Here is a 26,929-nt window from a genome sequence, read left to right on the forward strand (position 1 = left end):
AGCCGGGTAAAGAGTCTCCTTGACAGAAACACAACAGACTGAGAGAACATTGCTGGGTGTAACCGACAGGAGGAGACGAGCGCTGGGAGGTCCGGAGCTGGGACGTATGGACCACCGTGCGTCCACGGTGGCGGCGAGTTTCCCGGCTTGCGACGTGACGAGGCTCTTGGATCGGCTGGGACGTGACGAGGCTCTGGGCCAGTTGCGCGCGCCTGGGACCTACAAAGCCTCTGGAGTTTGCCGGTGGGCGCGGGACTATCATGTCGTCTTGGTTGATTTCGGTGTTGGGCTGGGATCTGGTCCGTCTGAAGGCTCTGGGAGTTCGGCTGGGACGTGACGAGGTGCTCTGGGAGTTCGGTGCGTCAATAGTCGGTTGAGTGACGAGGCTTGACGCAAAGTGACAGAACAACGACGGCGACTTGACTGACTCTGGAAGGTCAACGGTGACTGCCATTTTCTGAGGCAAGTGCCATGGACCGGGACCTCTCTCTAAGGCGAAATGCGAGGACGCGGGTTCTGGATCGTGACTTGCGAGGAGCGCCTCTGGATTGGCGGCCATTCTTGTGCAGTTGCACCGGGCTGTGCGGCCATCTTGCAATTAGGCTCAGCTGTTGCCGCCATTTCTGTGCTCTGTGCTCTAGTGCGGCTGCCCATAACATGAGTGAGTGCTATGTCACGTTCCTCCTCCCCACGACACCCCCAGTGAATGAAGAGCCAACCACACAAGCATAGTCCCATAAACTGACTGAGAGAGAAATGGGGACTCTCGCTTATTAGTCGCGATTTGAGGGGCTGGGTAATGACCTCACAAAAGAAGTCATAAGCACACAGTCCGGCAGATCAGAAAAACACTCAAGATCTAAAATACTCTTGAATATAGCTCTCAAGTGATCGGGTGCACTGCTCGAGAGCTAATAACAGTCTTGCAGTGTCCATACCTGCCCAGTAATCGTTCAGAAAGCCGCTGGATCCTTGTTCGGCTGATTATTCTGTTATGATGGAGGCGTCGTGACAACAGAGTTGAGGAGCCAAATGCAGGCTTTATTATAGAGTGGTCAAACAGGCAGAGTCCAGTACCAGCAAACAATAATGTCCCAGGCAAAGACAAAGAGGAATCCGTAAACAGGCAAAGGTCAGGGCAGGCAACAAAACAATCATAAACCAGATAAACAGTCCAAGGTCAAAAACAAGGAGGCACGGCAAAGCAAAGAAACAAGGATACAGGGAACAGGGTACAGGCTAAACAATAATCAGCAAAGTGTATGTGGATGTGTGCAACCTTTATAGTGCGAGACTGATGAGGTGATGAGAGACAGGTGATTGCAACTGATGAGGAGTCCTGGGAAAGGATTATGGGAAATGGAGTCCAGGTTAAAGTGGCAAGAGTCTGGAATGTAGTGCCCTCTAATGAAGCTCACAGGCACTCCAGCTAGAGATCGTGACAATTTTCACGTCCTAAATTACTACCCCAATTCTATAATGGTAAATTTATTCAGGCCGATAGCATTGTTTTTTTTTATGACATTATTTATTTTTATTTTTAGAATAATTGTAGCCTACATAAATGGGTGGATCAAAACAAATAAGATAACTTTTTAACTGCAGGCAGATATAGGCCTATATTATTGTACATTACAAATAATTGGATCGTCCCTTATATTCTTTCCCTTATTTTCTTAGAGAATAAATACTTATTTTCTTCAAGAATAAACATTATAAATAAAGAATAAAAGAAAGAACCTCTATTAGCCCTTATTTTCCATTTCTGAAGTAATTGGCAACTCTAATGATGATGTTATTATCTTTAGGTCTCCCTGATGGCACCTTCCTTAAAAAAAAGAGGTTGTAGGAGATTTAAAAAAGAAAAAAGTGGGTGCTTGGTTTCAGAAAACGAATACAGCTCGTAAAAAATGCTATGATGAAAAAGTCATGCTAACTTATTAATTCATAGAGATAATTTAAGCAATTAAAACCTTTTTTTAATACTAGATTCAACTTGAATTTCAATACTATTAAACTGACTTTAAAATATAAATGAATGTGAGTAGGCTAATCTTACCTGATGCTGATTTTACAATAGCTTAACTGTTGTTCCAAACCCGTTAAGACCTCCGTTCATCTTCGGAACACAGTTTAAGATATTTTAGATTTAGTCCGAGAGCTTTCTGATCCTCCATTGAAAATGTATATGTACGGTATACTGTCCGTGTCCAGAAAGGTAATAAAAACATCATCAAAGTAGTCCATGTGACATCAGAGGGTCCGTTAGAATTTGTTGAAGCATCGAAAATACATTTTGCTCCAAAAATAACAAAAATTACGACTTTATTCATCATTTTCTTCTGTTCCGGGTCTGTTGTGAACGCGACTGCTGTGACTGTTGACGTACGCACGCTGCTGACGTGTGTTTTCTTTGTTATTGGGCGCACCAGAGAACACGTCAGCAGCGTCGTACGTCAACAGTCACAGCAGTCGCGTTCACAACAGACCCGGAAGAGAAGAAAATGATGAATAAGGTTGTAATTTTTGTTATTTTTGGAGCAAAATGTATTTTCGATGCTTCAATAAATTCTAACGGACCCTCTGATGTCACATGGACTACTTTGATGATGTTTTTATTACCTTTCTGGACATTGGACAGTATACCGTACATACATTTTCAATGGAGGGACAGAAAGCTCTCGGACTAAATCTAAAATATCTTAAACTGTGTTCCGAAGATGAACGGAGGTCTTACGGGTTTGGAACGACATGAGGGTGAGTCATTAATGACATAATTTTCATTTTTGGCTGAACTAACCCTTTAAGGAGTTTATAAATTTGAAACAGTAAAATGTCACAATGCATGTTAAATAGGCTAAATGAACTTGTATCTTATATAGTATCCGAAGACCTTGATTGCATGTTAGCATAAAACTAACAATATATTTTTTTTTTTTTTTTTTTTTTTTAATGAACAACTCCTGTATAATGTCAGCAACCTTTATATCAAACATTTTGAAATCGTCCACAACTGTGCATCGTGGGAGGCAGGTTGAGCGTGCGAAGTGAATGCGCATGCACAAAGTCATTTTCAGATGCAATGGAAAAAAAAGCTGGATAAAAACATAAACCAAACTTGTAAATAGTTAACAACATAGCCTAGATTAGGCCCATACTCTGTTCCTAAGTATATAATGTAAATTTGTTAACCTACAATAGGCCTAACACATTTTAACCGATTAATCGCCTATTTTCGTTTGCTGCATGTTTTTTTTTTTTTTTTTTTTAAAACACGCTAAAAAATAAATTCAGTTTGTGAGAGTAGCATTTCATCACATTAAGAAATAATAATGGCAGGCCTAATAATGCTATAGGCTAATGTACCAACAGGATATTTTTAGTTCCCTTCACTTTACAACAAATCCTTTAAAAATCAGTGCTGAAGCTGGGTTTGGAATGGCATACTACCATACAACTCCTACTCTATTGCAGTATGATTACCTGCTACATTTGCTGAAATCTGATGTATGCATCTGAAGACACTGAATGGGATACTGTTTCCCACAATGCAACACATTTCAACACTTTATATGTACAATAAGTATGTATGTAAACTACAAAATATTACTGTGTATCTAAAAACAATATTGTTAGGAAGAGATAAATTATACTTTAATCTCTATGGTACATTTCTGATTAAATCAAATGATGTCACCTTTATCTCTATAGTGCTTTTATATCAGGGGTCTTCAAAGTTCAGGGCAAGGACCCCTCAGACAAGAGACATGGATTAGTGACCCTTATACAAAATGTGTCAAGCAGAGCTACATATTAAGCATATAGCCTTTGAAATAAATAGAAACTAAGCATATTATGATTAGGAATAACTAAATTATAGTAATCTATTAGTCTGCATTTACATTGCGCACATCTATTTTGACATGCCATATTTTTGTCCCGTGCTAGTATCATGATGTCAGCTTCAGAGTAAATCACACATTCATGTAGATGTCACTCACAAAACTTTGCAGCATGTAACTGACCGTCGATGCTCTGGGCAGCGTGATAAACAATACTCTTATTCAACAGATTATATCTATATAACCTCGAAAGTGCAAAAGACAGCTCACTTCACAATTATACTAAAAATCTGTCACTCATCTCAGTTCATGATCTCACAACTTTTCATTAAAATCAGTAAAACAGATAAAACTGCATTACTCTGCACTGAATAAAACCTCTTAAACACCTCTGATTGGTCACTGCATTCAAGAGATCAACAAACATGTCTGTGATTGGCTACATTTCTCACTGCTATAAAAACACACTATAAATAGGAGCATTCCACATTCTCCAGAGCTCAAACTCAAAAACACAGTGGAGCATTTGTTAAATCTGTTTTGCCAATAATTGTATTTCATTACAGTTTCAGCTGATGCTGTAGGTGCTTCTAACCTAACAATCTGGTCAAATCAGCAACAATAAACTCCAGCGAGCTGGGTAATCCACGTACGAAGAACGGACCCCTGGTCAGAAATGCATTTATTTTCAATAAAAATAAAGGAAATATTTGAAAAGTGGAAATAAAATGCCTCATTAATAATAAAGTGTTTATTGGGAATGGTTGGGGTAGGAGTAGAGAGGGCTTTTCCTAATCAGCATCTGTTTAATAATTTTAATATGATCATTTACACTTAATATGTTTTTTCATACTGCTTTATAATGCACTTCAGTACTGAGGTATAAATATCTGCCACCTAAATACTATTTACACATATCACTATTTTAGTGTAAACAGAATTTATCATTATTTGCACTTAGTGAATATATAGCTTTTTCCAATTAGTGTAACTCCCAAAAAGAAAATAGTATCATTGTTCAGTGTTGATTCAGTTCTGCTCAATATGTAAAGTTCAGAAATGAGTTTAACTGGGCAATATAGCATTATTTACTAGCATGAGCCCTTATTAACACGTTTATTTGTGAGGTAACATTGACAGCTGTGCTGAATTAATGTTCACTGTTTGTCATGTGACAGCACTGCAGCACACTACTCTGAAACATTATTTTTGAACATTATTATTGAACCATTCCAAACACAAGGACAGTCATCTTCACTGAAAGTAACGAGACTGAATTCTCTCTCAGTGCTGAAGACACTTTCTCTCCTGTTGTGTCTCTGATGTTGAAATTATCTGATGATCAATAAAATACAGCTCAGAGTCAATCTGCTGCTTTCAGGGACATGAACTCTGTTGAGTTTGCAAACAGATCAGGAAGTGAAGATGTGTTTATATTATTTTTGCTGAGACACATTTATGTGGCCAACTGTAAATGGAACAGTTTTAACAAGTATCTGATCAGTAAAGGCATTAAAGTGTAAACAGGCCTATACATGTACATTACAGAAAAGCCTCAAAAGGTCAAAATTATTTCAATTCAAATACTGTTTAACCATGCCACGGCAGGTCAGACGGTGGGCAATCAACACTTCAAGACTGCAGCTTTGGAGGGGAGACAGCTAGAGCAGCGAACATGTACATTTCTATTTAATGTGTTTCCCACAGTACTACAGCCGTTATTAAATGAATATTATGATATCATAAATTGTTGCATATTACCTTTTGTTGAATAAATGCTTTGAAATATGAATTTTTAAACATCGATTGTGGACGATGACCACTTAGCACCACTCTCACCTGAGACAGGCAGCACAGATGCTGTTTGCCCATCATCCTGCGTGCAGTAATCATGATTATATTCATAAGGGGTCAATTAAGTTAACATTACATATTTTGAATATTTTAACATTTTAAATTTTCATTCTTAAACATATTAAACATGAACTATAACTCAATTAATTGTGTTGTTATTTCAAAGCCAACTTTTCATTAAAAAAATAAAGTAATGTTCGTTGTCTGTGGTTCTAAAACTTTATTGACTAGTGGACCCCCATTCTGTAATAAATTCCGTAAAAGTAGTAATACCATTATAATATTCCCTGCTAAAAAAAAAACAAAACAAAAACAAAACAAAACAAAACAATAGAACCCCTCCCAAAACACAGTTTAATGGATTTAAGGGTTATAAGGGGAATTATATTGGTTTTAATGTAAACTATAATGGTGTCTACTGGTATTTGATGGACTCTATTGGTGGGATGTAATCTGTCAGATGGGAAACAATAAAACAACAGTAATTCCTATTGGAATAATGCCCAAAACACACTACAAAAAGGAATTTTGTATTTGTTTTAATTGAAATAATAATTTCTGTGATGGTTTCTATTGTTTTTTTCATTACAGCAGAGTAACGAAACCCATAATGTGCTGCACACTACTGACAATATTAAGATTATGTTTGACTGCGCAAAATTAAAAATCACAAATCAAATCGCAACTGCAATGTTTAAAAATAAAAATCGCTATTAGATATTTTCCCCAAATCGCACAACTCTAATGTTATGTGATATACATGTCATGTGTATATGTGTCTTTCATTTACTAACTGCTTGTTTTCTTAAAAAAAAAAAAGACTAACTTCTCTAATCGTTTTGTATTCTATCAGTTTTTTTATATAATAAACAAAAGCAAAAAAAAAAGGCCTCTAAAACTAGCTTGCTCTATTCTTTTTCTATACTATCTGTATTCTTTTTATTTATTATGTAATTAAAAAAATAATAATAATTGCTATGTGTACTGTTAAGCTAACCGAAACATTGCTCTTTTGTTGGTTTTGATTGTTTCTATTGTCCTCGTTCGTAAGTCACTTTGGATAAAAGCGTCTGCTAAATGACTAAATGTAATGTAAATGTGTATTTAACTATATTTATAAATATTTACCTGTATTTTTTACTTTGTAATAATGTAAATGTATTTGTTTTATATCTATATCTCTACATGCATTTGTATTTCTGTTTTCTCTCTCCATGTGTGTGAGAGAAAATATATATATTTGTCTAATTTTGATATTTTAATGAAGCAGTTTAGACTATAGGAGTGTTTTTCTTTGTTCTGGATGAATTACATATGCTTTTGTATCTAGAAAGGGTAAATGTGGGCCATATCGAACCCAGAAGTCAGCCACAGCTGGACCGGATCTAGGCCACATCTTAGAAATGGCGTGGGTGACATCTGGGCCATGCAATTTGTGAGATGTGGTCTACACCTGGTCCAGTTGTGGCTGACTTCTGTCAGCCAGACTCTGGTTGAGTCATCGCCGTTATGGGCCAGAAGAATGTGGGAGATGTGGGCCAGAACTGGGCCACATGTCATTTTCTATCTGGGAATGGGCTCAACCCTCCCCCGCACATTTGCCATAGAGATATGTTGCCGAGTGAGAGGATGTTTTGCCCTACAAAATGATCAAGACCGCAGCAGCACAAACATACCCACCAAAAAAGCAACCTGCAGCAGTGTTACTCATTGTGCGGCTCGCCAAGCTTTACTTTTGTGGCTCGCATGGCAGTAAATAATACTATGGTATGATCATGCAGTCAATACAGATATTTCATAAAAAAATTAAAAACAAGCAGGGCTATAACATAACCCATTAAAAAACTCACACCAGGTCTACATCGGACACGAGTGGTGCGATACAACAAAAGACACTAGAAGCCAGTGATGTTGTCTACACTGACGGGGTGTGATGCGACACGATACCCATCAGTAAACTGATGCCTCGGTCTATTTATGACGAAATGTACTGACACTACGTTCAGATGATTTGACACTGTAGTGTGGTGTCTTCAAGTTTAGACCGACTGTAAGAGCAGCGGAGTGCGGCACGACAACTCTCGCGTCCGGTGTAGACACTGTCTAACTGTGTCTGCTCCATTTACAAATAATTAATATTTAAATAAATAATAATATAAATTATTATTATATATAAATATAATAATAACCTAAACCAGTGGCATTACAAGATGGAAATATAGACTAGAAAATATATTTACATTTGCTCTGTCCTACGTTCATGACACTGACTCACTGTGGAGTTGGCAGTTTTAATCTTAACAGCTCTTAACGCCGAGTGTCCACTTGGATGGTTAGATGCATAATGGGCTAGTGTATATATAGGTAATACTGCTTTTTTTTAAATCATCTTGTCTCAGTTATAAATTTGACTGGTAAATGATAAGAATGATAACCCCTTTTGTACTTCATCGCATTGCATATCAGTGATGACAGATTGATAAAAAGACATGATATTTATGACTAGATGTAACTTTTGATACTTTGCGGTAGAAGTGGCTCTCTGATTGACTCTGCCCTATCAGTGTGGCTCCCATGAAAACAAAAAAAACAAAAAACAAAAAAATGTGAAGACCTCTGACAGTTTTACAAACATTTACAAACTGTACCCAGTATGATAAGATTGTTGTGTTACATTTTATGTTATGTAACGTTTTCACGGTTTACAATGGCAGGGCCTGCCATCTTGTCTTTTTGTCTTGTTGTTTCTGATTGAACTTTAACCCCAAGGGGGAAATACAGATCAAATCCCAGAAGGTCAAATCAAAACTAAATAAAGTTAAAACTTGTTTTGAACAATTTCTTTGTCATCTGAATATTAATTTTAAGTGGGGGATGGGGTCGATTTAAATCGTAAATCAGATTTTTTTTTGTGAAAAAATCAGGGATTTTTTTTAGGCCATATCGCCCAGCCCTACTACAAATATACTGCCATGTAATAATCTCTTCAGATCACTCACAACACACGTCTTTATTTACATGAACATTACTTAAGAAGTTTAAAAGAACAGTTTTGCTCGTGTTTATCGTCTCTCTATTTGATCACAGAACACTTTCAGCCTCACGTCTTAAAATGGAAAAAGAGGAAATAAAATAGCACTTTTATAATTATTATTAATGCTACATTTGTAAAGACTTGTTAAAATGTTTTAACCTTCATCGTCTTTAAACGGTTTGTTTTATTAATATCTCGGTCGTTAAGTTATAACTTCACACATCACGCTTCATACAGCTCTGAAATGCGTTCATCATTCTCCTAAATAAGTGTAATGGTGAAAGTATTCAGACTTACTTGCATTAGTTCAGACGATCTTGTGCTGCAGGAAGAGAATCCAGAAGTCTTTAAAACACTTTCGGTTTGTGATCGCTGTTAAACACCTGTGCGATCTTCACGATTGATGTTTGTCACCTGACACGACTTCATCTTGGAGAAAATCAAAGTCCAGTTCACAACAGATCTCGTGGGTCAGGGTATATTCTGGCAAATTATTTACCAATCACGTTTCGCAATCGGCAAAGCAAACTGTGGTACACGCCACTACAGTTATGAAGAAAAGGGTAACTCGCAAAGCACAATGTTCCTTCGTGTTTTCCAGCACGATAACATAGAAAGACCGAGGTTTGAGAAGTAGAAAGCGGGGCAACAGTTGCAACATTTCAAAGTTAAATTTCAAGCAAACAGATATTAATAGTCACCTTTCAGTCAAATATTTATGGTTTATAACAAGACCCAGTGTTAAAGCAGAGCGCAAACAATTATATCTGGAACTTTAGAATACTGTAGACTATCCAATGTGCGGTCACTTTCGCTTATTCATTGCAGGGCTAAAGAACACGTGGTGTGTGTGTGTGTGTGTGTGTTTTTTTTTTTAGGGATCACATGTATACAGTAGTTATGTCCATTAACAATATAACACGATATAAGAAAACTCAGAGATGGTTTACATGTCTATATATATGTTGTGTGTGTGTGTGTGTGTGTGTGTGTGTGTGTATAAAAACGTACCCTGACTACGTTGGTCCAAAGTGCAAAACGTAGAGGGGTTACAATAATGGCCCTTGAATTGTATGACTGTTACGGTTTTGGTTTTTTTGCCTATTCTTTTCCTATTGTTTTGCGTCCAAGTCACGTGACTTTCAAGATTCCGACCGTGAGAACAAAAAACATGGCGGACATTTCTCTCTTTTTTAGTGAAAAAAATCAATATTTTGAGTTAGTTTCTGCATAAAAATAAGTTTTGATTACATTTCTAGCGAGAAATATATATTTTATTTTCATAATATTCACTCAGTGAATGTACATAATCACTCGCTTGCTCGTTGTTGCGAAGATTTTTCAGATCTCGCCAGAATAACGTGAAACTGCAACGTTTTGGTTGCTATGGACGCTGCTATCGCCTAGCATAGCTGTGGCCCCAGATTCCACGAAGAAGAAGAAGAAGAAGAAGAAGAAGAAGAAGAAGAAGAAAACGAGGAAAAATAAGCAGGAAAAGGTAAACAAGGAGGAAAAGGAAGCGTGGAAAAAAGGAAAAAACTTGACCAAGCTGAAAATGAATCACCTTGACCCCGAAGATGCCATTCTGGTTGATGCGTTCCTGGATGAGTGCAAGGTAAATAACATTATCTCATTGGTGGAAAAAAGCATACTAATTACATGCTAATTACAAGGTCTAAGACCAATAATAGGCTCTGAGGTATAGCAGGGAAGAAGTATCAAGGTGCAAAACTGCAACACTCCAGACAAAGTGCAACTATACAGTACCAGGTTCAATGTCTTTATTCAAATGCAAGCTATAGTGCTGAGCTGAGCTGAGTTCACACATTAGAGCCAGTGAGAGTTTAATTCAATATTCGGTCAAAACGTTTAACTTTCTTTTCTTTTTTTCAATGTATAACGGGTTTTCTAGAAAGGGCCACAACCGTTAGACTGAATTTTTACAATGTAATATTATAACATTGGTTTTATAATGAGATGTTTATAGGTGGTTATAACCTTGGGGGGTGGTTGTTTGTACTTTGGGTTTTTTATTTATTTAGGTGGATCAGCATGGACAAACTAAAGGAGGGTCAAAACAATCCACAAAGCTGTGTGTTTGGCTTGATGAGGACAAAGATGGTCATCCTCTGCCAAAAAGATGTAGAGCTGGAGAGAAACGAAAGCGAGATTCAGCTACTGGTTGGTTTTTTGTTTGTTTTTTCATCATTAGTTGCATTCATTATTCATTGAGCAAGTTCTAAATTGATATTTATATTTTTGCAGTTTCTTCAGCAAGCGTTAAAAGCGTGTCCTGTGCTCCGTCTACCAGCACAACTGAAGACACTGTGATCATCGAAAATTTTGTTTTTTTTTCCCTTAATACTTGTTTCCTTATTTGTTATGTGGTAATTGTCCAGATTTAACATTGCCTTCTTCCCTTTTAATTTTCAGACTCCCTCATTCAAGATGTCCGAGACCTCTTGGGAAGTGGTGCTGAACAACCTTTCCCCTCAGACTGGAGGAACAGGCAAACTACCTCTCTGGAGAATTGGACAGTAATGAGGCCCTTCATGGTGAACAATATGTTGTCATCTGAGAAGCCCAAGGAGGGGGTTTGCCATCACTGTGGACACAAGGCTGCAGTAGTGATGTGTAGGGACTGTTTACCGCGATCACTCTACTGCACAGCCTGTGACCTTTCCACACATGAGGCCCTGGTGCTCATGGTGGAGGGGTTCTTCAGACACCTGCCGCCATCCACTTTTGTTCAGCAGCACGAGGGAGGGAAATTCTCCTATCATGAAAAAGGTAGTTTTTAAGTCTCAGGTTATATAGGCTGTTTTACATTTTACACAAATCCTGGTTTACTCCAACAAACATGCTGGATGAAGTTGTGTTTGATAGAAACAACACCCTCTCTGTTGAGTTTTTGGTTTCATTTACTCTAATATGTAAACTAATTCTGCTTTTTAGATTGCATGTTACCAATCGTTCCTCCCTGCTGCGACTGCTCCACTGGGCAAACAAGCTTTTCCAAGGGAAAGCCAGTTATTTTAATTGGAATGAATGGTAACATTTTTTTTTATTATTTCTTCATATTGTGTTTTTTGTTTCTTGTGAACAAGAGATAATTTTTTTTGTCTGAAATTTCAGGAAGATACAACCTCTTCCTTCCATCAGTAAACTGCTCCTGTGGAAAAACTTTGCCAGTGACCATAAGTGATCTGGTTGAAAGTGGTTACTGGCCAGCCACTGTCAATGAGACCTTGTACTTGGTGGACTTGTTCACCACATATGAGGATCTAAAAATCACTGCCCCAGGGATGTCGAGACAAGCTTTTGTCAGCATGCTCAAATGTCGTACAAAACTCTTCGGGCGAGTGAGTGGACTCATCATTTAGTTATCTTGTTTGGATCACCTTTTAAATAACAGATTCATTGTTAGGACTTGTTGTTACAATCCCCAAAGTTTCAGCATATATTTCTTGACAGAGCCCTTTCTTCGTCATGACCACAGTCTAAAGCCAACCTTCAAAACTGTTTTGTTTTTTCACTTTTGCTCTAAGAGTGGTAAGATCTGTGGGGACACAATGCAGAGGGCCTTCCTCGAATGGGCCTATGCCAAATTTGAGGTTGACAAGCTGTCTCAGGTCCAGCATTTTCAGTGCCCTGCATGCACACCCTCCATGTTGGCAGTTGCAGTGGATGGGAACCGCGAATTATATCGTTTCAAAAGCCAACCAGGGTGTGTAACATTCATGTACAATGAAATGCTAGTGAGGCCACAAATTACTTTTATACACTAAATTTAACCCACATCTATATATTTCTTTCAAGGCCTGATGGGTTTTTTTGATGGAGTTTTTTTGGCCAATGATGCTGAGGTGTCCTCCTTTGTTGATTACATCCATGGAGCAACTGGACATGTAAGCTAAATTTATATTTCTTCATGTGTACACCACAATTTAAAATTTTTATGAATGCTTGCCAGTTTTTTCCCCAAAATGTAAACATTATTTGGTTTGCATCAAATGCCATAATACCATGATTTACAGCTTATTTTGTAAAATGTAACTGTGTAAATGTCTGTATTTGCCCTCATCTGTTTAAATCCAGGGAAAGGGAGATGTGGTGCGGGTCAGTGGACCGCAGCACGAGAGTCTGCCAACAAGTCTGGAAGCAAACTAGATGAGGAAGGTGTTGAAGCTGCTGTCTGCCGTCATGGGGTTTTGCTGAAGGGACTAAATATGTTCCGTGGAGAAATATTTGCATACCCATTATCTCCAGAAACAGCTAGCTTCACAGACCGTCCAGTTTTTTTTTTGCTCTGATGTGGTCTGCAAATATTGGCCATATCTGCAGGAAGTTGTGGACCACTGTCCAGAGTTGGAGGACTTGCTGAACATGCGCCCATTTCTCTCCATCATGCATGCAAAGCGCATTCATGGATGTGTGAGGTAATAATGACAATTAGATGTATTACTTACCATTTGCACCACACATTATGATTGTCTGTCCTCTGCCCCTACTTGTTGTTTTCCAAATTATAACATTCATTTAAATGTGTTACAGTTAAAATGGGGGGGACGCAATCAAGAAGGAGCTGGAACAACAATCGGGGAGGAGGTTGAACAGGTTAACAGCTTCCTCTCTCGAGCAGCCATATGTTCCAAGTACATGTCAAAAGCCGGTAAGCATTTTTCATGTAAAGTTGTGTCCAAATTGAGACCAAGTGGTTTGAACACTGATGCTCGGCCTTTGCATTTTAGAGTTCCATGCATAGGTGCTCCCTTAGAAAACAACTGTCTAGTCAGCACTTTTACACTGATCAGGATTCTCTTAATAATAATTTAACTTCTGACACGTTAATTAAGTGTATGATTATTTCCAGGTTTATGTGACAATATTAGAGAATGATCAATGTAGTATCTGACCTGTGGTCCTCACTGTGAACCTAAATTACTGCACATACATTGTGTGTCAGTTCGCACAGACATGCTAACAATCCAGGCAAGTGGCTGGAACAAGCGAAAGGCAGAAAACCTTGACCGGACACTGGCCAAAAGATACATCAAGGTACAACTAGGAAAATATGTATAATAACATTTTTTGTTTTTAAATTCTCAGCATTTGTTAACAAGGATATTTCTTTTGGACAGACTGTACAAAGGATTGCAGAGGCAACAAAGGACCTGGAGAAACTCACAGCTGAGTTATCTCTACAGCAAGACACAGTCCAGCAGTGGGTGTCTGATGTTCAGCAGTGGACCTCAGGTACTTTGAAAAAATGATTTGATGGGATATTTTAAGAATCATAGGCTCTGCTGCTCTTGTACAGGGGATCTGAAAAGAGGCTGATTGTAAACTGAAATTGGCATTAATCAATTTGTTTGTTGTCATCCAAAGGAGCAACAATCCAAAATGACCTGCAGAGGACCATCGAGGGGCTATATTTGGGCATCAAACAGCGAAAATTTCAGCTGTATCGTCAGTCTGGTGAGAGCAGAAAAGGCCGCTAATAATGCAGATTTGTGAAAAAATTAATTCACTACTGATTTATACATAGTAAAAATAGCAAAGCCTTTTATTTAAAAAAAAAAAACATCTTTTGAAGTAGGTTTACTACAAGTCAGGGCAGCATACTGAAAAACTGTCAAAATCATAATAAGGTTGAGTGCAATATCCAAATATTTCCAATATTTCTGCATAGTGCAGAGATGTACTGACCTACCAATTTTGTCCTCTATTTAAAAAAAAAAAAAAGATTGTTTAAAATAGATTCTGAAAAAAATGTCCCAAGTTTTTTCACAATTTTTCAAATGATTATGAAACTTGTGATGCAAAAATGATCACACAACATCTGTCACAATAATCATAAAACATACACACATATTGTGAAGTCTTATTTTGTATGGTGCTTTTGTGTAGTGATCGTGTGAATGTACACTCATTTTGTGTTTCTCATTGTAGGTGGGAACAAGCGAAGGCATCAACTGAGAAGAAAGATTGCTGTTGAGAAGAAAGCCTTGGAAGTTGCCATCAATGACCACAATGCTACTGTGGGGGAAGTTGAAAAAACTGCCTCCTCCCAATGAACTCCTGGCTGTGGACAACTACTCCTGGCCATGGGAATGTAAGTACTTCCTCTGAAATGCACTGAATACAAATTGTTTGATGCACACATCTTGATGTAAATATGGAATCCGATGTAAAAAAAAAATGTTAAGACACTGGGCAATATGCAAAAAAAAAAGAATGCAGTAATTTGTAAATGGATGTGGATTTCTCTATTGTAGTAGTACAGCATGCAAAATATCTTCTGTCCCAATATTTTTATAGGAGGTTGTAAGATAACACTTTGATGTAATGTATTGCAGGTCATGGTGATATGGAGCGGAAAAAAATGTTTTTGACAAGGTAATGCTGCTGGCTAGACTGAAAGAAGAAGAATTTATTGTGGTTCACGAAGTCAAGCAGCACATGGAGCACATGAGGAGTGTTGCTGGACTGATTGAAGAGTTTACCTTTCAGCTCACTGAAGACACCAGTGGGAAATGTAAGGACAATACATAGGAAGTCTCTTTCTTCTATTTGCTTCTCTGGTAACCATTGGCTCATTTCTTTATATTTTAATGTTTCATTCTCAGGAAGTACAGAGGGCTTAATGGAGAAAGGACGTGAGGGACTACTCTGTGTGCTGAAGAGAAGATTGCATGAAGTTGAAGCACAACTGGCTAAAGCACGCACAACTTACAAAAGCATTCTTTGTACTGCAAACATTGCCCTTAGATGACTTTTCTGAAGCGAACTGATTGACATCCAGGCTAGGACTGCAGGCGCTTAGGCAGACATAACAGCTGTCAAGCGGAAATGTAAATTCCTTCGCAAACTGTGTGATTGTTAAACTTTCTAAATTTTTTGTTTTGTGTCTCAATCACGTGAGTCTCGAGGTTCCTGTCGGGAAAACAAAAACGGCGGACATTAAGTGGAAAATTAAATATCTCTTGTCTTAATTATATTTGTGTTTTATAACGCGGCACTACAATAGATTGACATCAGATATGACGGTTTTAATAATCACGCCTTCAGTTATGAAAAATAAATGTGTGTGGGTTTTTTACATTTTTGATAGCGGAAGTAGCAACATTGGCCGTGGCCGTTACTATGGAGATTAGGACAGTCCTCTTTGCATCCTGTTTGCGTCACGTGAGCAGAGCAGTTGGCGCGCTGGTCTCATGTTTTAGTTAAACTATCGTCATTAAACAAACATTTTTTGTCTTCTCTTAGCATAGATCATATACATGCAGTATAATTATTTATTAGACAGTTTGTGATATTTGATATATTGGGTAGATATATGTTTTCACAACCCTAGCACAACCCTAAAACGGAGGAACTACAACTGGGGTGCTGATGTCTACACAAGTACTGAAGAGGGGTCTAGGGAGTTGTAGTTTTTTTTTTAACCCAGGGTTTTCCTTAAAATTGGAAGCTGTAAATACTTGGTGGCATTCCAGGGGGTTTAGGGGATGTCAAACACATTTTTGGCATCAGACTTTAAATATTGTCTTGTTCAATGGGGGATTTTTATTTTTACGCCATAAACCTCCATCCCCCCCCACCGCACCCCTTGGTGACTATGCTGAACTTATAACCCATGTCAACACCTTTCTATTACAGTTGTTCTCATGTATGTAACCCTTTTTGTCCCATAATTATAAGCCTTCAAATATGCCCTGTGGTTAAGGTTCAAAGGTCAATATCTCAAAGCAGGAATAATATTGAACCTTCAGATTGATATATGTTACTCTCCAGGTCAAGACCTTTCCAGTGATGTATTTGGTTAAGCTCTATGACAAAGTTTAATTTTTTTTCACATTTTGGACATGTGCCCTAACAGGCTTTGGTTCAGAGAGCACTTTGAGGGCTTCAAGTGTGTGTGTGTGTGTGTGTGTGTGTGTGTGTGTGTTTGTGTGTGTGTGTGTGTGTGCAGGGGCATCGGACTGGGGGTAAAACCAGTACTGATTACCAGGGCCCCAAAGGAAGAGAGGGCCCTTGGAAAAGTCTGGAATATATTTTATTTTACCTGGATATTTTCAGGGGGGCCCATCAGGACTGCCTATGCATAGGACTCTCCCGGGATCTTGTGCAACGCCCCTGTGTGTGTGTGTGTGTGTGTGTGTGTGTGTGTGTGTGTGTGTGTGTGTCTGTGTGTGTGTGTGTGTGTGTAAATAATGATCAAAATAAGGATTGTTTGAGAATTTTTTTATCTTTATGATTTTGGAGGGTTTTATGCCAGGATGAACACAGTCATTCAAATCATTTATATCTGCCACAGCAAATAGGCTACACAATGCATCTAATGTTATAGTTAGATTTAAGTAGACAAAAAAAGTGTTTGCAGTGCTTTATTGGATGGCATGGTTAACTAGTATATAACTCTCTCAGACTTACACACACAATCTCTCTCTCACGCACGCACGCACACACACACACACACACACACACACACACACTGCTTACATGAATATCTATTTATGCTAATGCTGCTATGATGGTAAACTAAAAGACTATGGTCTATGATGGGTAGTCGTCTCCTCTTGTACTTGTAAAATTATTATTGGTATTTAAAAACAAGAGTGCGTTACACATACCGTTGGCCCTGTTGCCTCCTCTGTATTTTATTTAAATATTTTTTTGATCTCTACAACAAAGGGCAAATAGTTTTCTATTTTAATTTTCCTCCCAACACCTGTCACTGTGAGAAACTACAAACCCCATTTCCAGAAAAGTTAGGATGAGAAAGTACCATTGACACGGGCATATATTGGGATTTTATATGCTCCTTCTGGCATGCTTTAGCTCCTCCAAACCACCTGAATGGTCCTACATGGTCTGGAATATATAATGTAGTAGCCTCAATATCCCTGTTTAAAAAGTTTCCTACATGTATCTCTGAAGATGACACTGTTATGAACAGTCTCCACATCTGACATGTGTCTTGTTCCTACCATGGGATGAGTTGATTATCAGATGGATATGGTCATAACATTTACTTTGCATGGCCTCAGATCACTGAGCTTCTTAAAATGATATTCCAATTTGGGTTGTTGCTAAAAGGTAAATTGCATAACTGATTATTAATACTGCTCTGTTGTTTTGTATTCAAAGCAATCTGGCCCAACCCTGCTAACCGATCATCTGTATAACATGTGCTTTACTAGATGGTTGATATATATTTAGACAATAACTACAATGTTTTACAGAGTCAGTATTGAAGTATATTACATGGCCAGTAGCTCTCAGTGTAGTAAGTTTCATACATCTATCTTAATATGTGACCTGGTGTGACTGTGACCTCTAATGTTCAAAATGTGGTTAGTTCAGGTTGTATCTGAAAGCTCCCAGTTCTCTCTTTTTGTAAGGGTTGATGTGTGATGAGCCAAAGTCAACTCAATAGTTTGATGACAAATCAAATTTGTATTTCTATTTCCATAAACATATACAGGTACCAGCAAATATTTACAGACATTATCAGTTGCAAACATAACCATGGTTATTACAAATCCAGCAACATAAAAAAAATAATAATAATAATAATACTAAAAAATAATATATATAAATAGCAAAATACGGATAACTGCAGGAATCTTTTGTCAAGATTTTAGAAACCTTTTCAAGTCAAAGTACAAGTCAAATCAAAAGGGATTACAACTGTGACTTGAGTCCCCACCTCAGCATCATCTTCATCATCATCCTCATCCTCAGAGCTGAGGTCACGTTGCCAGTCCATTTCCTCCATTTCCCCTTCATCTTCCACCAGCTGAGGAGTTGGTTGAAGAATGCCTCTGTATGTGCATGCTGCAGTCTGCTGCTTGAGTCTGAGGTAATGCAGTCTTCTCTTAAGTAGACTGATGAGGCCCTTGGACGCCTCCTCTGTGAATCCATTGGGATAGCCTATAAATCCACACATGAAGAATAATGGAATTACCGTCACACTAAACATTTTATCAGAGAGAGCTTATTTATGTTAGAACAAATGTTAAATACAAAGTCAAATTGGAAAATAATAACTGGATAAAATAATCTTTGAAGGCCATGTATCCTTAGTTCTTGAGCCAATACTAGCATGATTGCTTTTCATGTGAAAATAGTTTGACCTATGAATTTTAAAGTGCATAAAGCCATATAGTTTGATTTACACTTACTTCCTGTTTTTATGCAATCTGAAATGGTGGCTAACAGTGTCTGGACCTTTGCAACGGAGTCCTTAAGGTACTGACAGCGCTGCATCATCTCCTTCACAAGGATCTGCTTTTCTTCTGTCAGTCGTAAGACCAGCATTAGTTGGTCAAAAAGCTTCTTCTTGGCGAGAATGTCTACACCGTCTGAAGGAATGAAAACATCATACATTAATAAACACAAAGTTAAATATGAATACAGCACCTGTGTTCTGTTCCTGCCAAGGCCATATCATGCTCTCTGCAGCTTTGTTGGAGAGTTTCTGTACAACTGAGTGTGTGTCCACAGGATCACCATCAGGTTGTTGGTTGTATCTCTGGATCTCGTCTAGCAAGCTCTTCTTTTCTTTGGCAATCTTCTGAGTAATCTTTTGATGCCTTTTGTTGCGATCTGTAATAAGAGTAAAGACAATGGTATTACAAAAGAGCTGCCATGGCATTTAATGAACAGAAACAATATAACTTCCATCTACATCACTTACATTTAATAATACATACCATTCTGTCTATAAAGGTAGTGCTTCTTCTGACAAATGCTCACGAAGAGTGCTTCGATGGAGATCTGCAAACCACGAGCATCAACAGAACTGGCTGCTGCATTTCCTGAAGAGAAATGTTTCAAACACAATTAAGTTTTCTTAACTGCACATAGTACAGCGGCAACAGACACACTTTAGGACAATGTTTAATTTGGACAGAAATCTATATAGTTTGTTTTTTCATACCGTACTGGACACTGACTGCATGTTTCAGCAACAATTAGGGTCTAAGCAACATAGGCATCTAATCTGTGTGATATCTTTATTATCATCATATTTCAAGAGTCCATCGTCCACAGTCTTTCTTTATGAGAGTCATTGATGGGGGATTGTCCCCTATCCATTCCACACATCGCATTCGGTGACACCATGATCTTTATTGTAGCTCCACATATAGGCCAAACTTTCAAAAACGATATCCTCTGAACTGACAGAAGTAACACATGGTGCTCTTGTGTATTAAGAAAGTGGAAATCCTTAGGTTCATAATTTTCTACAGATCTATGTTTCTGTTTCCAATGAGAAGCTGTGATACTTGCACCAAGAATGAGAACAAACAAGTGTCTTTTGAAAATATCAGAATTACAACAGAGCATGCATGAATGCTGCAAACATGGAGCCTTAAGGCTGATTTGTACTTCTCCGTTTGACCGACTCCCGAGCCTCTACGCTATAGACTATGTGTTGGTTTTCATTTATACTTCTGTGTTGTTGTCCGTGTTGACGCACAATTACACATGCAGAGGGAGCGTGTGAAACCCAGGGGAGGGGTTCTAGCAGACCAATCACAGCGCTTGCATCTGTTTAGAATTGACGCGTTGTTATATTTTTGGAGAGGTACACGTGAGGGTACACGTGCTACACACAGCCTACACATAGCTACGGCGGGAGTTCAACGCAGAAGTATAGATTGGGCTTTACTGACACATTGTGCTTGGTCTGTCATTTCCTACCTCAAATAATATTGTTCCATTTTGGTCTGATTTGCATGAACATGCACCAATCATTTGGTTTTCATTGATAAAATATGTACTTTCTTTAAGTCAAAATACTAATTGAAGACTCAAGACTTGCAAATAGTGCCCATCCCCACATCATAATTTAACATTAAGCAACAGCTACATGCATTACAACCAAATTACTCCAACAGTGTTTATGTATAAAACAACATTGCCCTTCCCGCTACTGGCCCACTGCTTGACATCAACAACCCACTGCTTTAGCATGTCATCACTGCAATGCAACTGGTCCTGCATCTTCTTCAGGCTCTCTGTTGCATCTAAGCTGTTTTCTACTGTCTGCAAAACAGCAAAACACAACACACTGTCATTTCATAAAATACCAAAAAGTATATGTTCCTGCCTGATTTAATATAAAGACATATTCAACTACATATACATGGCTGAAGTGATGCATTTTGGGTGGACTTTAAGTTCAAATTTAACTGTGTAAAATAGTCCATCCTTTTTCAATACATGAACATACCTTTTTGAATCTGGAAGACAAGGCAATGTGGAGGCCATTCTCTTTACGTTGATTCCACCCAATAGCATGGACAGTAAGCATATCAGTTCTTACTGTAAAGAACAATAGAAAAATCACAATCAATTGTAAAATGTTAATGTGTACATTTGCAGGGGAGCAGGGGCCAAAGAATCTCACAAACCTGACTTGGACATATACTTTGTGGTCAGGGCACATCTGGAGAGAAAACTATCGACTTGCTCTACTTCTTCACCAAGAGTGGTTCCGGCACCTTCTTGGTTCCTTGCATTCCACAGAATCTACAGGAAGCAGTGGACTTGTTAAACAGGGTGGACAACAGGGTGATCAATATTGATACATATCCCAAGGTCACCAGCTGTAGAGGACAGCACATAGGGGCTCATGTACAACTCAGAACACACTCCTGGGTTGTTGTTGGGTCACAACATCATTCATTGTGGTACTTTACGTTAATTGCTGGCTACATCAAAATGTAAAAGTAGTTAAAAGCATCACCTTGCATTTTGTATTGTGGGCTTTGGCATGCATCACGGACAAGCAATGTCTGATTTTCTGAAGAGGCTGAAGATGAGTCAGGACCTCTGACACCTTCTCCAGGTATGGCACATAACGGCAGGTCACATCCATGGCCAAAAATGCAGCATCCTGGAACTCTTTTTGGAGAAACATTGGATATGCAAAGATTTCTCCTCTATACATATTCAGACTTTTTGGAAAAAAAGAAATAAGTAGAGAGCACATTGCACACTGAAGAATAGGCTTCAGATGTTTTATCTACAAATATTTTTCATTGCAATTTATCAAGACCAATACCAACCTTTGAGGAGGAATCCATGCCTGCACACAGCAATTTCTACACCTTCTTCGTTCAACTTGTTGGCCTGCTTTGATGTCTCTCTTGCTGCTGTCCATTGGGATTCCCCACACATTGCTCTTCCTGCCGTCTACCAAAGTAAACATTTAAATAGAAGGGCTGCACGCTCAAACACACCAACAATTACAGTCTGATTAGATTTGGTCTTTGATTGCCTGACCCATCTTCCATCTGCAAATCCCTGGAGTATAACAAACCAATTGAAATTATTTGCCATTTAGCATGCAGGAGGATATTTGCAAAAGTCTAACTTTGTCAGATATTGTGTCAGACATACTGTATGTGCGGCAACCAATACTATAGATATACTGTGCCCTCTGGATTAAAATCTAGTTGTATTTTTTTCATCCAGCTCTGCAACTTCACTCTTTGTGAAAGTCTGATTGCATTGCTAACCTCAGCAACCTGCCATTGCCATCTCAACACCTGATCAAAGATTCCCTCATCCGAACATCTAATTTTACTTCCAATTAGTTATAAAATAAGCCAAAGATACCTGCTGCTCAGCCTGATTGAAAACTTACACTCTTGACAGCCCCCCGGACTTCCTCAACAAAACTGGACACCTCAGAGTCTTGGGATAAAAACACTCCATCAAAAAACCCTGGCTCTTCACTCCTACAACAAAACATATTCTGGATAAGCACTGTAGTGAGTTTTTACATAATAATAATAAAAATTATAATAATTGTATTTATATGACACTTCAAAAAACAAGTTTACAACGTCTAACATGGCTATTATATTCAACAGCTACAGTATCAACAGCTTAATTTTAAATAACAAAATGAGAACTATATTATTATGATGTTAATAGCAAGGACATACATACATTGGCTGTTTTTAATGTGTACACAAAACTCACTGGTTTGCTTTCTGGAACCTGTAGAGTTTTCTGTTGCCATCCACTGAAACAGCCACCGTTTCAGGACTACAGGCTGGACAGACTAATGGCTCCTTTTCCAGAAGTTGGTCCTCTTCAGAGTTGCAGTACACATATTGCAGAAAGCTCCTCTGAAAAGCATCTGCATTCACTTTGCCAGTCTGAAAAAACTATTTATAGAACAGCTTTAAATGACAATGAACTACAAGGTCACCCCATTTATGTTTTGTCATTTTTATTTTTCAGATTTAAGTGAGGATGAAATTGAAGGTGCTGTCTAATATGGTCTTCAGTTCAGTTGGATGCAAGTAACCTGAAATATTACAGCCACTTGTGGAACTTGAATTCATTTGTGGGTATATTTGAATGTGTGCCTTGTTTGGACTCAAAGACTCTTTTTGCCATACTGTCCAGCCTTACATCTACTTATAATAAAAACGAATGCATTTGTCTTTCAGCTTAAAGATTTGTACTCACTCTTCCAAACCACTTTGTTCTCTGGTCCAACATTGCTGTGAAGGCTTTCACTGACATTCCTGGAGCTGTTGTCTTCATAGCTTCAAAGGAATGGAACAGATCTTGGTGGAAAAGTGTCTGTGCTTGCATGGTAGCGGTCCAGTAACCACTCCTTACAAAGTCACTGACTTCTGGAGCCCATTGCTTATTGCAATGTTTGCATGTTAGCACCGGAACGTGAAGATTATAACGGCCTGAGAGCACATGAAAGACAAATAACTAACAAGGAACTAAAGTAATATGTTAGATAAACAATATTTTTAACCCAGTCCTACCATTTATGCAAAACGAGTATGATGGATCTAGCAACAGAGATTGCAACATCACCAGTGTCACAGGAGCATATATTTTGAGGAAAGGCTGTTGGCAGCAAACAATCTGCAAGAGCAAAGGACAATCAGGATGACATTAAAGAATGTTTGGATTGTTAGCAAGTACTTGGAAGACAATGAATAATTTAATAATTGTGTGTTGATGAAAAAATGCAAATCGACTGAAAAAGAGACACCAACCTTGTTCACAGATGATGTACTTATCATCATGGAGTTTCACAAACTCTGTTGGGGGAATGTATTTATAAGAGCCATTTATGGTGGTCTGCCTACTGTGCAGAGTGTGGCGTTTATGTACCAATTGATCACACTCTGCACAAAACCACTCTGAGGGCAAACATTCCCTGCAACGGATGATGGCTTCTGTCACGTGACAGTGGTTGCACTTCATCTGGACAATGTTCTCAGCTGACAACAAGTTGTGAATGTTTTGTGGCCTCGCCTGTTGCCAACATTGTTGGACCCCTTTCTGTCTTTGACACCAACTGGACAAAGATGGCTGCTGAGCAAAAGCATGCCCATCAATGCTCTCTGAATCCCGTAGAAGGTCCTCAAGCCTCTGCATATTAAAATCTTCAGAGAGAGAAAGAGAAAAATAAAAACATACTAGAAATCCAACATTGCAATTCCACTACCACTGACTTCTTTTGAGGCATTTCCATTGCTTTTAATACAGGGACAGTCCAGTGATAGCAGAGAAGGCAGAGGGTGAAAGGATAGTTGGAAATGGGCGATCAAATCCATGACCCTTAATATTCTGTGTAGGTGCTGGCTGTAAGTAGTGCTGCCCACTTAACTGTGAAACTAAACAACAACCATGTGATTTTGCTGAGAAACAGTGATGCTATTGTCTAAAGTTTTCCTATTTCTGTCATGTTGACAGGGCTGAATGCACCAAATTGTGGTAACTTTAATATTTGGGGCATGTTTGGGGACTGTAGAAAAAGCATTTAGAAAAGAAGCATCATTAGATGACTAGTTGCTAAACATAGCTAAAGTGCAGGTATAATGAGGCTTCCTTTTTACGTAACTCATTGTTTTTATTTGAAGCATACCATATTATGAAAAGTGTTTTTAAAGTAGTTTTTCTACTTACCAGGATTTTGGTAGCTAGTACATGAAGTTGTGATGGTGGAACTAGCACATGGAGAAGTACCAGCACCAACTGTTTGGAAGTAAAAATAACATAAACCACATTAGAATTAAGTACAGTTCTTTCAAACTCTTTGCCAGATGTACAAAAATAAAAGCTGAAACCTTTGGCAAACTTGCAACATGGAAACTATCAAACCTAAATGCATTTGGCATTATAATGTAATTTACATTATTAATGTGAAGCATACAGAATATTGAGTAACAACAGCATTATCAAACCAGCACCTTCTCTAAATCACACATCACTCTTCATTTCAAGTATTTGACATCAATTTGATAAGATGTACACTAACCAGCAGATTAACTTTTTTTCCTCCGTTTGCTGGTGGTCACATGCTGCCCATCACGGTCCCTCTTCCACCAGCTCACTTTAGATTGTCCTGTGACTTCAGCCTTCTGAGTTTGTAACTCTGTGTTACGTTTCTTTATGCACATGTAATGAAATGTAGACGGGTTGAAACATAGGCATTAACTAACTGGAGTTAATTAATTACACATTTGTGAATAACAAGAATGAAACTTGGCTGTATCTCTTCAACAAATGCATCCCCGAGCTGAAGAACAGCTTCTAGTTTGTTCTTATTTCCTTTTGACATTGTACTTAAACAGAAAATAAAGGTGTCAGTTAGATCTGAGATCTGCCTGCAACTCAAACTTGCTGACTATTATAATTGAATGGAAAATTTGGACCACATCAGTGATATGAGGGTAAAGGTTTCATTTTCCGGTAGAGGATAGTGGTGTCTTGACTATTTGTAGGAGAATGCAGATTTTCATTACAACCTTTGGTTGTAACTATAATGATATTTCTGTATTCAACTGTTTATTTTATCAAGGCTACAATTATGTCACCTAACATATTAGCTATTATTATCATCAACTACAGATTCAAGTTTTTTTTTTTTTTTTTTGTAAGCAATTACTGTTTTTCAGCTGAAGACAAAGGGTCTAGTCCAAATCTTGCTTAATTTCCCTTTACATTTAATCATTTAGCAGGTACATTTATCCAATGCCACTTACAAATGAAGAGAGCAATATAAGCAATCAAACCAACAATGTGCAATTTAGGTAAATGCACTATGTATGATGATGACATTAGAAATCAAATATCTTGGGGATAGAAGTCTAATCTAACCCTACAGTGTCATGCATCTGAAAGCAACTAGTAATGTCTGCGCGTGCCTGAATTATTCTATGCGCACTAATTGGTCCACATTATTGACCCCTGGGGGCCCCGTAGGCTTAGGCTAACCATGCCACTTTAGCTAAAAACGTTAGCAAATACTAATTCAGTCTGTTGATTTGTAGTGCTGTCATCAGCCATTAGTGGAACCGTGGGCTGCTCTTAGCACATCTGGTATCCTACCATTGACATCAGCCTAAGATAACTTCTACTGTATGCCTGTTGCAGTTTGAAATAAATAAAAAACAGTTTTTTATTATGTTTTGACATGGGTCTTCAGCTTTAGACATGGCTGATGACAGCACTACAAATCAACAAACTGAATTAGTATTTGCTAACGTTTTTAGCTAAAGTGGCATGGTTAGCCTAAGCCTACGGGACCCCCCAGGGGTCAATAATGTGGAGCAATTAGTGCGCATGGAATAATTCAGGCACGCGCAGACATAACTAGTTGCTTTCAGATGCATGACACTGTAGGGTTAGATTAGACTTCTATCCCCAAGATATTTGATTTCTAATGTCATCATCATACATAGTGCATTTACCTAAACTGCACATTGTTGGTTTGATTGCTTATATATATTTGATCTTCATTTGTAAGTGGCATTGGATAAAGGTACCTGCTAAATGATTAAATGTAAAGGAAAATTAAGCAAGATTTGGACTAGACCCTTTGTCTTCAGCTGAAAAACAGTAATTGCTTACAAAAAAAATAAATAATAATAAACCTTGAATCTGTAGTTGATGATAATAATAGCTAATATGTTAGGTGACATAATTGTAGCCTTGGTAAAATAAACAGTTGAATACAGAAATATCATTATAGTTACAACCAAAGGTTTGTAATGAAAATCTGCATTCTCCTGCAAATAGTCAAGACACCACTATCCTCTACCGGAAAATGAAACCTTTACCCTCATATCACTGATGTGGTCCAAATTTTCCATTCAATTATAATAGTCAGCAAGTTTGAGTTGCAGGCAGATCT

At 38.1% G+C, this 26,929-nt stretch overlaps 3 protein-coding genes across 17 annotated transcripts in view; 1 reads left to right on the forward strand and 2 right to left on the reverse strand.

Moving 5' to 3' along the window:
• LOC109103223 (NLR family CARD domain-containing protein 3-like) overlaps positions 1 to 26,929 on the reverse strand; it is a 1,793,396-nt gene that overhangs the window by 734,251 nt on the left and 1,032,216 nt on the right. Inside the window, exon 2 of one of the 9 annotated variants that reach the window (XM_042748654.1) lies at positions 9,028 to 9,159. The exons of the other annotated variants lie outside the window; for them this stretch is intronic. The gene's annotated coding sequence lies outside the window, so the exon portion shown is untranslated. The remainder of the gene's footprint in view (positions 1 to 9,027; positions 9,160 to 26,929) is intronic. 9 annotated transcript variants of the gene reach the window in all.
• Positions 1 to 26,929, forward strand: part of LOC109070511 (ribonuclease inhibitor-like) — an 862,999-nt gene that overhangs the window by 235,951 nt on the left and 600,119 nt on the right. The window lies entirely within an intron of this gene.
• On the reverse strand, positions 17,154 to 25,191 carry LOC109102519. Of its 7 annotated transcripts, XM_042748675.1 has the most exons (14): positions 25,052 to 25,191; positions 23,233 to 23,465; positions 22,738 to 22,916; positions 22,397 to 22,490; positions 21,815 to 21,942; positions 21,494 to 21,704; positions 21,159 to 21,276; positions 20,978 to 21,069; positions 20,673 to 20,790; positions 19,452 to 19,556; positions 19,159 to 19,344; positions 19,071 to 19,100; positions 18,915 to 18,919; positions 17,421 to 18,669 (listed from the first exon to the last, which is right to left on the reverse strand). In XM_042748675.1, exons 2-14 carry the CDS (start codon positions 23,359 to 23,361, stop codon positions 18,421 to 18,423), a joined length of 1,644 nt encoding a protein of 547 aa, XP_042604609.1. In that variant the 5' UTR covers positions 23,362 to 23,465; positions 25,052 to 25,191; the 3' UTR covers positions 17,421 to 18,420. The 7 variants fall into 7 exon arrangements, with proteins under 7 accessions (XP_042604607.1, XP_042604609.1, XP_042604610.1 ...); XM_042748673.1 differs by having other exon boundaries at positions 17,154 to 18,669; positions 18,915 to 19,100; positions 21,494 to 21,651; positions 21,816 to 21,942; XM_042748676.1 differs by lacking the exon at positions 22,738 to 22,916 and adding an exon at positions 23,176 to 23,177 and having other exon boundaries at positions 18,915 to 19,100; positions 23,397 to 23,465.

Source organism: Cyprinus carpio, chromosome B22, assembly GCF_018340385.1.
Source record: "Cyprinus carpio isolate SPL01 chromosome B22, ASM1834038v1, whole genome shotgun sequence".
Taxonomy (NCBI): Eukaryota; Metazoa; Chordata; class Actinopteri; order Cypriniformes; family Cyprinidae; genus Cyprinus; species Cyprinus carpio.

Coding starts and splice junctions, on each gene's coding strand:
- LOC109102519 (XM_042748670.1), bottom strand. CDS start 23,361: ATGCAAGCACAGACACTTTTCCACCAAGATCTGTTCCATTCCTTTGAA. Junction 21,070..21,158: donor AAAGTATATGTCCAAGTCAG/GTTTGTGAGATT, acceptor TGTTCTTTACAG/TAAGAACTGATATGCTTACT. Junction 19,345..19,451: donor CTACCTTTATAGACAGAATG/GTATGTATTATT, acceptor CTCTTATTACAG/ATCGCAACAAAAGGCATCAA.